The sequence below is a fragment of the Rhinolophus hipposideros genome (assembly GCF_964194185.1).
Source record: "Rhinolophus hipposideros genome assembly, chromosome: 4".
NCBI classification, from domain to species: domain Eukaryota; kingdom Metazoa; phylum Chordata; class Mammalia; order Chiroptera; family Rhinolophidae; genus Rhinolophus; species Rhinolophus hipposideros.
In genome coordinates, this window is record NC_138050.1 from 63,914,485 (window position 1) to 63,930,842 (window position 16,358).

A 16,358-nucleotide genomic window follows, 5' to 3' on the forward strand; every position below is an offset into this window, starting at 1 on the left:
CTATCTATGGCTCCGTGGGTGTTCCTTTTTGGCCTTACCGTGTCCTGCGTTCTTGGGCGGAGAGTGGGAGCTGAGACCCTGCACGACAAATGGGGCAGCGAGCAGGGTCCCCCGCCCGACAGCAATAGATAACTAATACAGTGTGCAAATGAACTGAAAGGTAGTAAGGATACAAGCAAATAAAATAAATTGAGGGAAAAAGGAATTCAAACTCTACTTACAAGAAAGGTGTTGTTGGGCTCTGGTGGAGGAAAAGCTGTCCTCCCACATGTGTTTATCCTTTTATCTCTCTTTATTTCACTCCCAAAGGAGGTTGGCTGCAGAATGGGTGGAGTAAACCCCCCTGAACCAGAGTAGCAGCCTGCCCAGATGGCCCCCTCCAAAATAAACGCCAGGGATTCTCTGCTCATCTCTTTTCTCCCTTGTGAGTGAGGTGAGTCTAGAGGCAGCTCTGCTCGGAACATCCTCTGCCTGTGTTCCCTCCTCACGTTCTCCCACCAGCACTGGACAGATGGTGGAGGGGAGCCCCTCGGCAGTCACTGGATCAAACCTGCTCTTTCCTTATCTTTTGGTTCTTCTCACTAGCAGAGGTGCTCTGGCCTTTCTTTGCATTACAGAGGCAAAATTCACAATTTGGATTCAGGCTCCCAGACAGAAGTAAACAGAGGCCTTTGGGTCTGCTTCTCAGACTAGACTCCTGTGGGAACCTGAGTCTGTGGGGATCTAGTCAGGGCACTAGTGTTCTGCAGTGCAGCCTTAAAATGAAAGTTCCAGCAAGTAATGACCATTCCCTCACGCTGGTGTTTCAGGGTGTGTGTGTGTGGGTGAGGGTGGGTACACAGGAGCTTATACCGCCTGCAGGGATGGCATGGGGAGAATCAAGGATAAGATTCAGGGATTCCTGGATATGTTGGCCAATGTTTTCTTAATGGTACCCCAACTTACCATTTCCTTGTATGGGCCAAGGTCAAGGACACTGGCAAGTTACAATGCAACGGGGTTGGTACTGTGGTGTGGGGAGCAAGCTCCAGGCCACTATCTGCTGAGAAAAGACCCTTTGTTGTGAGCTGGCCTTGGAGTAGACATATAGACCGGCCAGTATAGGTTTTTAGGAGAAAACTGTCATTATTTTAGGCTTACTTTTCTTGGTTTTATCTTTCCTTCTCCCTCTTCTTACCTTTCTCAAAAAGGAAAGCTCTGAGGGCACAGGTTAAGTATGGGTCTGAGGAAAGTGGACAGAGACCACAGTGCCTCGTTTTGTCTCTCTCATTAGAATTCTCACATTCACAAGTGATCCAGGCCCCCTCACCTGGACAGAGACCCCACAGCAGGGTCTGAAGTGCGACTATCTAACAGCAACATTTCCCAAATGTTGTGCCAAAGCATTCTATGTATTACAGGAAGAACGAGTCCTGGGATCAGGTTAGTTTGGGAAACAACAGCGCCATTTTCCAGGGCCTTTTCCAAGATATGAGATGTATTATGCAGTTTCCAAACTTACTTGACTCTAGAATCGTTTTCTACAAAACATCTCCTGGTATTAAGACCTCTTCAGAACACACTTGGGATAAAATGTATGCAAAGAAGGTCAGAAATGTCCATGTACTGGAACATTCCATGGGCAGATCTCCCTCTGCATCCAGGGCTCACAGGTTCTAGGCCATGGCTTTCGCACTTTCTTACCGCGTAGAGATGACCGCAGACTAAATAAATGAAACCCCCAGTCGCTTTGTTTCACTCTTTTGTTGTCTTATTCAGATTTTGTGACTCTCTTCACAGAAATTCTCATGTCCTTCCACTAACAGTATATAATTTCTTGGCTTTAGTAGTTTCCCACTAAACAATGATTTATTTCAATTGCTCTAAGTATATGTGAATCACTCACCCCTCATTTTGTAGGAGGGTCTTGGAAAATGCTTTCCAATCCTGACGTTTTTAACTAAAAATCCCACTAAAACCTAAAGATGTCTAATATTTAACTGAAGCCATCGACCTAGCATTTATTCTTCAGTGTAGTATGATATGTAGGTCCCTCTGCAGCCCTCCGCTTTGCTACTGCCCCCAAACTAGCTCCGTGCCCGCACTGCTGGCCTTCCAGGAAGCCCCTCAGAGATCCTGTCGTTAGCCTGAACACTTCCTTAGGAAGTGGGCACACCCTGTAATGGCAGAGCCCCGGAGCCCTGCTGTATTGCTACCCACCCCACCCATCATATAGACACCTCAAATTCCAGGGATAGAAGAGCTCAGGCTGGTTGTGCTGGCCTGGGAAAGAACTGAGTCAGCAACAGCCTCTGTGGGCTGTGCCTAGGGCTTTGGCTTGGCCTGGATAACTGGAACACTGGCACGCAAAAGTAGGAAAGGTACAGATGAATGATTTCTTGCCAGTAGGCTAATTTGCATCTGCTTGAGGTAAAGGCAAGGAGCCAAGACTAGTGCTGTAGACTGTTTGAATCCCCTCGGAATTCATATGCTGAGACCTAATCCCCGGTGTGATGGGATTAGGAGGTGGGGACTTTGGGAGGTGATGAGGTGATGAGGTGATGAGGGTGGAGCCCTCACGAATGGGATTAGTGCCCTCAGGAAGGAGACCTCAGAGAGCTGCCTTCTCCCTCCCACCACGAGAGGTTACAGTGAGAAGACAGCAGTCTGCGACCTGGTAGTGGGCCCTGAGTCTTGATCATGGACTTCCCAGCCTCCAGAAGTGTGAGAAATATATGTTTGTTGTATAAACCACCCAGTCTATGGTATGTTGTCATAGTGGCCCAAATGGACTAAAACAATTGTCCTTGATATCAGGGATTATATGTATGTGCCTCTCTGTGTATTGGTAGACCATGACAGATGTAGGAATTAGCCTCAATGAATAATAGCTGAATGAGCCTGGAATAAGTGACATCATTTAAGTAAAAGAATTAACAGTGGGGAAAAGGTGATTTAAAGTTAGAAGTTTGGGTCTGCACCTCAACTATGCCACTTGATTAGTTGAGTGACCTTGGGTGATTCATTTTTAGTACTTAGAGCCAGTTTCTCATAAGTAACATTGAGTTATTTATCTTTTTACTTATGTGTGTGTATCTGTATGTGGATATCTGCATAGAAAGATGTTTGGAATGATTTACAAATGTTAACTTGGTTGGTGATTTGGAGATTTAATTGGCTTTTCTCTTTATTCTTTGTGTTTTTCATTAAGATCTTATTTTTTTAAGGTGAAAATGTAAACCATACCCCAGATACCGTCAATATAATATTGTAATCATATGATAAAGCAATGAAATCTTTGATATTTATGAGTTTTTGAAGTGGGAGGATCTTATAAAAAATTCCCACAAACCAAGTATCATTTCTTCAGTTTCTTTTTTCCTAATTTGTGTGTACTTAAATACTGTCTTTCCCCAAAAATAACACTGGATCTTATATTAATTTTTGCTCCAAAAGATGAATTAGGGCTTATGTTCAGGGCATGTCCTCCTGAAAAATCATGCTAGGGCTTATTTTCCGGTTAGGTCTTATTTTTGGGGAAACATGTAGTTATTTGTATTTCATCTTTCAAGCAGATATGTTTTCTGGCTTCTTCTCCACTAATAAGTCTTGGGGGATTCCTTAGAAGGTAACATGAAGTGTACAGTTCTAAGAAAATGTTGAAAGAAATAACACATCATCTTACCTGGAAGAGCAGATCTTTTAAAATCTAATACTTCAAAGGAAAAAAACAAAACAGAACCAGAAAAACGTTTAGTTAATATTGAAAAATGTAAAACCAGTTTAAATTATCCATTTAACAAATGAAGAGCCAATACGTTTTATTAGTATTTACATGGAAGCATAGATATTTGAAATTAAGAAACAGATAAGAGGCCAGCAGCTGTTTTGGGGAGTTTGTGATAATTTTCTCTGCTTCACAGGTCCCAGAGGTCAGATGGGCTCCACACTGGGTGGCACTTTATTCCTTCAGCTATTTATATTTCCATTCATGGACTTCTAACAATCAATAAACAGTATAACTTGGGAGAACTTCAAAAGACAATTTTTCAGTCACAACGAAATTCTCCCAGTTGAAATTAGAATTTGATCAATTTAAATACTTTACAAAGGCTTTGAATGAGAATATAAAGGTAACTGGCAGATATTTATCTATTATACTAAAATATAGAAACATTTTCCTTTAAATACTTAAGATTCTGTCTATAGTGCCTCTGTTATGTTCCTTCAAATTATTCTTGTATTCTAAAACAATGAAGCTTCTAAACTGATGGAATGTTGCCAGGGGATTTCAACAGTTTGAAGGCAACGTAACCAAACGGTATAGTTTAAATTGGCTTAGGGAATGAAATGGGCTCCTAATCAGAGCAGCTGAGGCTTTATATAAATAACAGCATCTGTCAACATTCACAGGGCCCCATATAGAACAGGCAGGCCCTACAGCCATACAGATGGCTACCTCCAGCTCTGGCACCTCCAACTCCCCAAAACCTGAACCACAAGACAGCCCCAAGCCATCACTAGAAGGACACTGATATGTTTTAGTGCTACTAGCAGGACCATAAAGCAACTGCTAATTAATGTTATTATCTACAACAATTCTATTAACATTAGCATTAGCCAGCTATCTTCAAAAATAGGAAAAAAAAACCTATAAGTTTGTATTTGTGATTACCGATTTTAAAAACTTTCTCATGTTATTTTAATTTTTAAAGGGTATGAAAATGATCTAACCTTTTCTGTATGACGAATTCTCAATTTTATTCAGCTTGACTATTTCTGTATGACGAGTATTAAATTCATTCGGTGGCAATTTCTAGTTATTTTTGTTTATACTAAATACATTTCACTCATGAACATGTACAAAACCAAATAAAATCGTGAAAATTTCATTAAATAAATTTATTTGTTAAAATAATTTAACTCCAAATACAACTGTTGAATTTGCATTGAGTTATAACTACAATTCATGTTTTAATTGAAACGTCAAAGTTTAACAACTGACATTGTTACAAAACAATAAACTGTTGTTCAATTTTAAATGGTCAGTTGTATTAGAGCTCAACAATTAACTGTGAACTATATTTTTCTCTGGGAAACCCCAAATCAATAATGATAAGTCTGTTTCCAAAACCCACTGCAGTCATTCTTGAAACCCTGATCAAGATTTAATAGATGCACAATGACGCATTAAAAAAAAAATAGACCCTCCCCCATAGTCTTTAACATTTGATTGGCTAAGGAGACAATTAAAGCTTACCCAGAGCTAACACAAGACTACAAAAAACTAAAAAACAAAACAAACAAAAACTCAACACAATAAACAAAATAGCACTTTCATATTCATACACGCACAGACAATATTCCCACTGGACAACTCTTGAAAACAAAGAGCAGACATCCTTAGGCAACATTTCTTTATATAGAAAAGCAGATATCAGTAGTTTTACCACAGAAAAGTGATGGCAACTATAGCGATTAGTCAAGTTCAGTCTTAATTCTATAAACCAAAGGAGAAAATCATCAAAGCACCTTTCAATAGTTTAAGATATTATGTAATACTTTTGATCAGATGCTGGCTTGTTTTGTGTAAGTGGAACAAAATGAAAGGCATCAGTTACCATCACTACCACAGCGTAAAAGAACCAAAATAAAAGCTGCAATATAAAAGAAAAAAAATTTAACAAATGCTGCCTTTGTATAAAAAATAAGACAAAACAAAAACAAAAAAATCCTTAGCATAATAGCTAAAAAAAAAAAGTGGGTCTTTGGATCAAACCATAATATTTTTAAGGCATGTTAGAAAAACTTTCACTTATCTAGTTGCTAGTCTGATCAGGGCATAAAATAAATAGTGACACAAGGTCACCAACTTTTCTCTGTAGCCACTATTTTACTTCATGTGCCAACAAATTTAATCTTGTTCTTAAGCTTTTTATTAACATCTCAACAAACACATTCATTCAAGCTGAGTTATAGTCATACCAGATGAAATACCAACAGTAAGAGCGCACGAGGGTTTCCCCGTTTCTGGATCTTTGATGCTTTGTCACTAAATATGTAGGCTGTGTGGAAACACTGTGATCAGGCAGCCACTAAGTCAGTTATTAGTAACATCTTTACAGTAAAAGCCCACCTTATTGTCTGACACAATCACTTCTAAGTAAAACCCCAATTTGAAGATAATCTTTTCCACCTTACATTTTGCCATACTGTTCATATTATTTTTCTTATCTGCATAGCAATCCATAATGTGAATGTTATTAGATGTTTCTAATAAGTAATTTTAGTTGTGATAAATTGCTATTAAATATGGAATTCTAAAAATCAATCATTCTGAGAAGTGAGAGGCTTTAAAACTCAACCAATTCACTAACAAAATATTTGTTTCAGTAGATAAATCGTATTTCTCGAATCTTTGATTTCTCTACATGCTGTCGAATTTTACACAATGAAATTTGTTTCAACAGAACTGGTTAGAGCTTTTGTTCTATAAATGAGGTGCTTATAATTGGGGTATAAGAAAACCTATACTGAAGAATGCAAACATTCACAATTCAAAGACGCTGATCACCATGGCCTGGTTTCCCCCACATAGTCCGTTTTCTTATCTATGAAAAGTCCACCTTTTTCTATCCTCTAAGCTTAATGCCAATTTACTAAACACTTGGGGAGGGGGGGTGTGGGCACCAATGATTTCAATTATGTATAATAAACATTTAAATAATTTATATTCTGCAGTACGGATTTTCAGTATAGGCAATTATCTCCAACTTGTGCCAAATTCTTAGGAACAATAAACACACATGCACACATACAGTCTTCTCTCAGTTACACACATAAGACCAGAGGTTACTTGCACAAGAGTGTGAAACCAACAAAACGTGGGGCAGTATGTAGATCACAGGCTCAGTGATATTGCAGTTCAAGGCCAAATTTATCTCCAGAGAATCAGCTCAAGATACTCTCTTTAGCATTTGTAACTCTGAAGTTAGTTAAAAACCCTTCTACACTTGATTGTAAAATGTATGAATAGATTTTTCCTGTGCCATTACTCATGCAAATGATAAATACTTCACGGCTATGAAAACCAAAAGTATCAGAGCTTGAGCACCTTTTCAAAACAAAATATTCTCTAGCTTTATTTGCCACTTCAGTAATCAGAGCAAAATTGTTATAAGAAAATCTTAATATAATTCTCCAGGAAAATGAAAGATAAAAGGTTTTTCTGTCCCTTACCTTCCACTCTATAATTTACGTTCTACTTTTAAGCCCAAATTATTTCACATGGTTATTCAATTTTTTTAAATGCCTGCAATAAAGCTCTGCTAGAGCAAACTCGATTTTGAAAGCAGGTTAACCAAGAATCACACCACAACCATAGCCCTTAAAGGCAAGAAGGAATTTGCTGCTTAAACAAACGTAAAAATGCAAGATATTTGTAGTGTCCTGTGAGGTTCTACAAATGGGAACATGTGGATGCAGCATGGCTTCATTTTCCTTACATGATGGTACTAGTCAGTCTATCAGAACGCTTCTCGTTAGTAAGGCGAGGCAATCTCTTTGCATCACAGTTGCTCTTCCTTCTTGTTCAGTAAAGTAATCAAGACCATACCTGCTTGGTTAACAGAGGGTGGGTTTGGGGTTGTAATTCGGATCAAACCCTTGTGAGAGCCTCCATTTTCTGTGGCAAAGCAGGTGATTTAACACATTTAAAACCAGATTGTATTTTTACACAACCTGTTCTGACTTATGCTCTACTAAGGATTGATGCATGAATTAGTTCCGTGTCACAAATTAGGATAACATCTACAATTAAGCATCAATTTTGAAAAACAGAAATGTGTCGGCTGAGCAAAGAATCTCTCCCTGTAATGCTGCTGGCAGGTCAGCTGTTATTATGTTACTTGACAGAATACATTGGTTAGAAGCACTATCTCAATGCCTGAAAATTCAGTACTCTCGTAGGAAAATATTTCTCCTTTACTTATTTTTTTTTTAAAGAAGACAAAATATTTTAATTGTAAGTGGTCACAGGAATTCTTCTGGGTTCTCTCTTGTGATTATTTTTAATTTATACAATAGTTGCTTCTGTCAACTCAGGGACCATGCCATCATAGCTTTCAAAGGAGATCACCCTGTAGATCGATTGGCTATGCCTTAAAGTTGCAGGTGCATACAGGAGACTGAGGACAATGGTGAAAACTGTAGTTACTGAACCCAAATGTTACTCAGAGACGTCAACTGACAATCACGGCTGAATTCTGAATAAGGGCAGCTATTTCACTGTAGATCACACCACATGTCCTGCAAACTCCGCAGTCGAGTAGACGACGTTTGTATCGCCTATGATATGGGGCAAATCCTGTCCAGGAGAGCCATTTTTGAATGCTATTGTATGTTACATGCGGAACAGCATGGGTCGTCTTTGTCAGGCTGCGCGGCATAGTTCATTTGCCTCACAATTTCTGCAAAGAGTTCGTCCACCATTGTTTTACTTTTAGCAGAAGTCTCCATAAAGGGGCAGCCCCACTCTTCAGCAAGGGCTCGGCCTTCATTGGATGACACTTCTCTCTCACTTTCCAGGTCCACTTTGTTCCCAACCAAGATGACTGGCACTTTCTCATACCTGTAAGAGAATAAACAAAACACACATATAGTTTAGAAGTTAGCAGGTAAAAATGTATTTTCTCTCCTTTCACTATGTTCTATTACAAATATTCTCTGCAGTTGCATGAAAAATTATTTGCTCCACTGGCTTGACATCTACCTAAGGGCATTGAGAAGCTGCTTTCACAGTGGATCACAAATAGGTTTTTCAAAATGATGTTTTAATTAATCAATTATACATCCTTTAAAGTCAATTTACCTTTCCAGATATATTTGGAAAATTATTCTCAGGATAAATGCACTTAGATAAACTTTTTTCACTGTAAGAGATGCTTACTCAAAATTTCAGTTGATGAGGTAACAGCCCTACTGAATAAACAACTTATAATTGTCAGCATTCTACTATGCTCTGTAATATACAAAACCGATCACGTTCTAAGAGTTCCTAAATAAGAAAAAAGCTAGTAAAAATCATTAGGATGGAAACCATTAAATACAACTACACTCTATCCCTTTATAAAACTGTTATACATTAGTCAGTTGAAAGACAATTATGGTTCTTTTTCGCTTGAAAGAATTAAATATTTCAATCATTAACTCTTTGATTTTCTCTCTATTCTTCCTAACTAGAACAGATGTGTTACAGACTAACGTTTGTGTGCCCCTCATTCATATGCTAAACCTAATCTCCCATGTAATCATATTTAGGAGATCAGGCCTTTGGGAGGTGATTAGGTCATAACAGAATTAGTGCCCTTATGAAAGAGGCCACCTTGCCCCCCCCAACCAGCATGTGAGGACACAGTGAAAACAATCAATGAACTAGGAAGTGGGCCCTCACTAGACACTGAATCTTCCAGAGCCTTGATTTTGAACTTTTCAGCCTCCAGACTGTGAGAAATAAATTTCTGTTGTTTAAAGTGCCTAGTCTATGGTATTTTTGTTATAGCAGCCAGACCAGACTAAGATAAATTGTCACTGAATAAACATGTCCGGAAAAAGCTAAACTAATAAAGATTTCAAATGATATGAAAAGAACAACAACAACAAAAAGATCCTAAATCATTCTGGAGCCATAAGATGATTCTACAATGGTTACTCATGGTATAAAAATACATGGTGCTACTCTGCATAATAATTTACTATTTTATTTACGTTTGTTCTAAGAAATGTTGATATTTTCATTTTGACTTTAAACATCATTTTAAAAGCTTTCTGTGATTTTAGTATAAATCAGTGTGTGTGTGTGTGTGTGTGTGTGTGTGTGTGTGTGTGTGTGTACTTTCCCCTAAGCAGAATGCATCTCTAATTTACAAAGGAAGTAAACTGCAAAACTGCCTACAAGTGATGATAAATATGACTGGACACAGCTAATTTGTTAGAAAACTACCACATGGTCTAGAATTTACTGAGGCAGGATTCGTATAGAATTTTTCTCATTCAGGAAACTGAATAATAGGCAGGTAGTTAATGTTAGTGACAATACTTTCACAGTTTCATCATCCTGTCAAGATCATTCTCTCCACTCATGCTAAAGCAAACTAGATTCCCAACAGAGTCTCAGTATTTTCTCTGGCACTAGATCAAACTGAGTGGTCTCATCATGAGGGCATACTCCAGGCAGTGTGCCATTTAGCAATCTGAAACATAAAAACATCTACAGTAAATCTAGACTTTGAAAATTATCATTTTGCAGGAAATGGCTTTGGCCAACTCCAATTTATACCAAAGAACTTTATATAAATTTACTGTATATCAACTGTGCCTTATGCTTTCTGGCCTCGGATCATACTGAGAGCTCTGAACATATGACACAAGGGTTTTACACATCTTCTAGGACTCTTACGTACAATCAATTATGAGTACCCCTTGGCCTCTGGGTGGACAAATGACAGTGAGAAAGCAGTGTTACAAACACTGCTTTGCATACAAGCCCTCTTGACCTGCTCTAGAGATGCCTGGCAGGAAGCTAACACTGCCTGTCGTGTCAGAACATTGTCAGTTCCTAATTTGTTTTACTTGTAAAGATATAACTGCATTTCATTTTTCTTATGAAAATCTGTATCTATATATATCTATATATCACAATGTGCTTTAAAATGCTTTGTTTGGCAGTGAAGTAAAATAAATCTTAATATAATTTGGTAAAATGTATTGGCTGAATTTAATTAAGTTAAAAATTAATTTCAATTTCTATATTACTTAATAAAAAAGGGATAAAACATCACTTTATATTAGTTAAGTGATAAATATATAATTTAACAAATACTGTTAGTTTAAATACTGTACTCTATCAGGTTTTATATGTAAAGAAATATTTATGTTTTTAATTAAAAACTACAAATAGGTAGATGTTCAAAACTTATAAAAATATCAAAGAGTATGATACACCGTCTGAATTACGAATCTGAATACATCTTACTAACAGATTCTCAAAAGGGCAACAAAACACTGCAAACATAGTCCACATGGAACAGCATTTCATAATTGTTAAATGAAGACGACAATTTAGTGAGTATCACAGAACCTGTCCATTATATTACTAACCACAGTCATTGGTCTTTTCTAGAACCAAGATGCTGAAGACACTAGGGAAATCCAGACTAATATCCTCAGGACTTTAAAAGACTGAGTAAGATCTTCAGGAAAAAAAGACATTATGTATATTTCAGAATACCAGTCAGTGATACATTTTTTGTCTCTCTGTTAACACTAAACTATGGGACAGTAGAAAAGATTCTAAACTAGGATTTGGAGGCTGTTTCCAGGCCTGCCACTGAGAGATTGCAAGACTGAGCAAATCATTTACTCTACTCACCTGTATTCCACTTCCTTGTCAGTGAAAAAGGGAATAAAAATAACTGTTATCACTTAACACACAAGGTTGCTGAAAAGGTCAAAGGAGATAATGTAGAAAAAACCCAAATACTTGGTAAATGCAGGGTGATGTTTCTTTTACGTCCTGCCTGCTGATACGAGGCCTCAGCTTCAGCAAGTGTTAAGAGCAGGAGAAACTGATCAAGGGAGGTGAGCAGCTCCTGAGGAGGGGCAAACCAAGTTGGGGTGCTGGTGGGATGGGGGTACAGACAGGCAAAAGAGAAAGAGGTGAGAGTCAAAAGGAATAAAGCAGGCAAGTGACGTAAGCCTATCCCCTCTCTAGTCGGCCCTGCAGTACTGGGTACCACAGTAATGAGGAACTAAAAAAGCATAGCTGCCTTCTCAAAATATGGATACTTGTGGGGAAGGAAATCCGAGGTTTTCAGCTGAGATGATGAATTAGGCCCTATATGTGGAGGTAAGGTTTAGAGAAACCTGGACCCTCCTTAAGGAAGATGAGTGAGAAGGAAAAGGGAGGAAGCAAAGCATTGTGTTGACAAAAGAGGGTGTGAGGAAATGGGTCTAGTTCTCTGCTGTAGCAATGTGGTGTATTAAACAAAAACTCAGACCACGTACTCCAGTCCCAGCACTGCCTCGAGCTAGTTCTGTAAATTTAGAAAACTAACGTCATCTCTTTGTTCCTCAGTTTCTTGAACTATCAACTGAACTGGACTAGATAATTTCTAAGGTGTTCTTAAGCTTTGAAGTTAAAAATCAGAACAGACATAGTGGGTCACTCCCATAATCAACACATATCCTTTACCACGTAATTGCTGAGAGCTTAGCACTATTCTAAGAACAACATCCAACAGGCTGGTCTTTTACAAGAGTTATGAAAGGGTACATCAAAAGTAAGGCCAAAATGTAGGGTAAAATCTCATCAAATTCCAAGGGGCCAAGAAACCAAGCAGCAAAGATTTTCAATTCTACACGCAGAGCAGCTACTGCCAGTGAGCTGACTCAGAGGCGGGAAAGACTCAGGAGTTAGAAAGTTCATCTCAGTGACAATACTGTTCAAACACAAAAATGTGGGATTTTTAAAAAAATATTTTTTTATTTTTCAATTACAGTTGACATACAATATATTAGTTTCCGGTGTACAACATAGTGATTAGACATGTAACTTATGATCACCCCGATAAATCTAGTACCCATCTGACACCATACATAGTTATTACAATGTTATTGACCGTATTCCCTATGTCATACTTTCCATCCCCATGACTATTTTGTAACTACCAATTTGTACTTATTAATTCCTTCCCTCCTCCCATCCCCTAAACCTGTCCCATCTGGCAACCATCAAAATGTTCTCTGTATCTGTGAGTCTGTTTGTTTGTTCATTTATTTTGTTTTTTAGATTCCACATATAAGTGAAATCATATAGCATTTGTCTTTCTCTCTCTGACTTATTTCACTTGGCATAATACCCTCTAGGTCCATCCATGTTGTTGCAGATGGCAAAATTTCATTCCTTTTTATGGCTCAGTAATGTTCCATTGATGGACACTTAGATCACTTCCATTATCTTGGCTATTGTAAATAATGCTGCAATGAACATATGGATGCAGGATGTGTATGTCTTTTTGAGTTAAGTGTTTTGGATTTCTTCAGATAAATACCCAGAAGTGGAATTGCTGGGTCCCTCTTTGTCTCGTTATCGCCTTTGCTTTAAGTCTATTTTGTCTGGTATAAATTTTGCTACCCTAGCATTTTTTTTCATAAAATATCTTTTTCTACCCCTTTACTTTCAGTCTGTGCATGTCTTTCAATTTGAAATGAGTCTCTTATAGGCAGCATATATAAGGGTCCTGCCCTCTCATCATTCAGCCACCCTGAATCTTTTGATTGGAGCATTTAATCCATTTACATTTAAAATAATGGTTGATAGATATGTAGTAATTGCCATTTTATTATTCATATTTTTAATTTTTTTCCTTATTCTTCTTGAAGAAGTCCATTTAACATTTCTTGTAATACTGGTTTGGTGGTGGTGAATTCCTTTAGCTTTTTCTTGTCTGGGAACGGATGGTTTTAATTATGTGAATACTGAAGGCTCTATTAAAAATTGCCACCGCTGCATTCCTAACTAGTAACAAAAAAGCAATGTATCACATCCATTTAACACATATGTATCTAATAAGAGCCTAATATGTGTTAAATACTATTTTAGGTACCTTTGACACATCAATGAATGAAACAAAGATATCTGCCCTCACAATGGTGATAGTCTAGCGAAGGAGACAGACACCGACAAACGTAAGTTAAATTATAGGTTTGCTAAAAGGCGTTAAGTGCAATGGGAAAAAAAACAATGTAGATCAGGAAGGACTCGCTGGGAGCACAGGCACAATCTGAAATCAGATGATCAGGGCAGGCCTCATTGGGATCGTGTCATGTGAGCAAAGACGTGAAGGGAATGAGGGAATTTGCCAAGCAGGAATCTGGGGGAAGAGCATTCCAGGCAGGATATGGACAAGACACAGTGAAGGCTTGTGGGACCGTGGGTGGTGGTTCAAGGAACAGCACATTACTGTGGGCTTGATCTGTAACAACCTCCTGCAGCTCCTGCAGCCAGCAATCCCACAGAGTAGGAAAGCTGCTCGTCTGAGGCTAAGCAGAATTTAGGAATCTGGGTAGCAGAAGTGGCCTCAGAAGACCAATGCGGCACTTATGATAGAGCCAACCGTATTGTTGAGGAAGACTAGGCACTTGGTTAGTGGTGATGGCAGTTACTTTCATTCCATGTTCCATATTTATTAACAGTTTTGTGGGTTATCTTCATTTTTCCCCTTTTCTAAACATGTCATTTGGGAATGAAGTTGAAGATGCAAAATTCTAAAAATATTCAATTTATGTATTATTCAATTTATGTGTTATTGTTAACCTGATCATGAGCAGGATACCACCTTGGTCCACATCTTAAACAGTTGCATATCTTCCTTGACATGTCCTTTAGCATATCTTCCTTGACATGTCCTTTCCGAGCATAATGAGGGTTATATAGTGACTGTTGCAGTGCAAATAACTTTATAGTTTGTGGACAAACACTTGTTTCATTAACATGAATTTTCACATTGTTTATTGTATTCATGAGCATGATTACATAATCTATTAATAAATAAAACCAGTTCCTTTAAGCAGCACTGCTTAATGCACTGAATGAAACATCAGAAATAGTGGCTCGAGCATCACTTAGCTATAAAATGTTGATGGGCTTCTCAGTGAGGTAGCTTTGTCAATGTGAATAGTTAAAAGTATATGATGTGTTTATTAATGGATCTCATGTTGTTTCCTCCTTTTTGCTAACTGTCCTGATATAAGTATATGTGTCGATATGTGTGCATGTATATTTTATTCTGGTTGTGTGTGTCTAAGCTTGGCTGATAATCAAAATAACTTGAAAATTAAAAAAAAATTACTCATGCCCAGGCCCTACTTCAGAGCTACTCAATTTGCATTTGTGGGATTAGGATCCAAGATCCAATTAAGAATATATAATATATCTATATCGACAAGCACTGAAGACTAATTGCAAAGTTCAGCAGGGTTTAGGAAATCACTGGCCTAATCTACTACTTTGTGACCTGAAACAATATTGTATGTATACAGTTTTTGGTTTTATATTGTAGCAAGTCCAGAATCAATTCCATCTTCCCCTCATTTATTCACCAATAAGTTGTAGACAGATACCACTCCTGTCAGTTTCTTTAACGTCCTTTAGAGAGTGTTGTATTGTAGCATATTAAAAGAAGACCATCCTTCACATGCATTTTAAAATGCTGTTGTCTTAGTCACTTTTTCATAAACAGCTTGAAATACAATTCTCTTTGAATTCAGAAAGGATAATCAAAAGATTTTTATAGGAACCCTTGTTCAATTTCCACCCATTGTTAAAAATCTCATTTACCAAGAGAGTCTCAAGGCAAAATGTCAAAACACCTGATGCTTTAATCACTTCCATGACAACCTTACCAAATGGTTATGTTTGAACACCTTCAGTGATGCAGAAGTTGCATCTTAGGCAACCCATTTTGTCCTTTCTGTCAGTTCTGTTAAATGTTAATGTTAAAAAGTTTATCCCTATCTAATAAGTGAGCTGTAACCTGTAACGTCTTGTCCCTTCTCATTAGGTTCTAGTTCTCTCACCCTTTAGAACATATAAATCTTTTCTCAAAAATAAAAATAGGTTTTCTTCCACCTCTCTTTGCTTAAATAATACATAATGATTAAAAAAAAATTCCTGGCAATATTTAAATAGAGAGGAAAAGGAAAAACATTCATAATCTTATCTCCGTGAGATTAATCACTGTAACTATTTTGGTGTATATTCTTTCAGACTATTTTCTTATGCATATCTATATAAACATTGATATACATTTTTATAAAAGACTATACCAATTGTGTTTAGTAACTTCAATTTTCATTTAATATCATGAAGCTTTCCATTTCAATATATGATATACATTATAATGTATATACAATATAATGATATATAATAATGATATACAATATGATATGCATTTTATTAAATGAAGCATTTCATTTTATAGAATCTATGCTGTAACTGTATCACAATTTAATTACTCCTTCCCCATTAATGCTTATGAAGGATTCCCATCCCCTAATTTTTCACTAACATAAAGAGCAATCTGATGAACTACACTTATAAATGTGATTTCTTTCCAAAGATATGCATAAAGAGTGTGTGTATGTAGCACATGCTTTGAACCAGAAAAATCACATTTCTACATTAGTTCATCAGATTGCTGTGCATACACACATACAACGTACAAGCAGAAATTTATATAAAACCAAGAGTGCTTAAGAGTGCTTGTTTTCCCACGCCTGGGATTGATATTTTCAATCTTTCAATAAAGTATTATGGCAGT

General features: G+C 37.4%; 1 protein-coding gene across 1 annotated transcript in view; it reads right to left on the bottom strand.

Moving 5' to 3' along the window:
- Positions 1-3,785: 3,785 nt before the first annotated feature.
- Positions 3,786-16,358, bottom strand: part of RAP2A (RAP2A, member of RAS oncogene family) — a 37,499-nt gene continuing 24,926 nt past the window's right edge. The window contains exon 2 of the mRNA XM_081045642.1: positions 3,786-8,608. Within this exon, the coding sequence (XP_080901768.1) occupies positions 8,371-8,608 (238 nt within the window). The 3' untranslated portion in view covers positions 3,786-8,370. The remainder of the gene's footprint in view (positions 8,609-16,358) is intronic.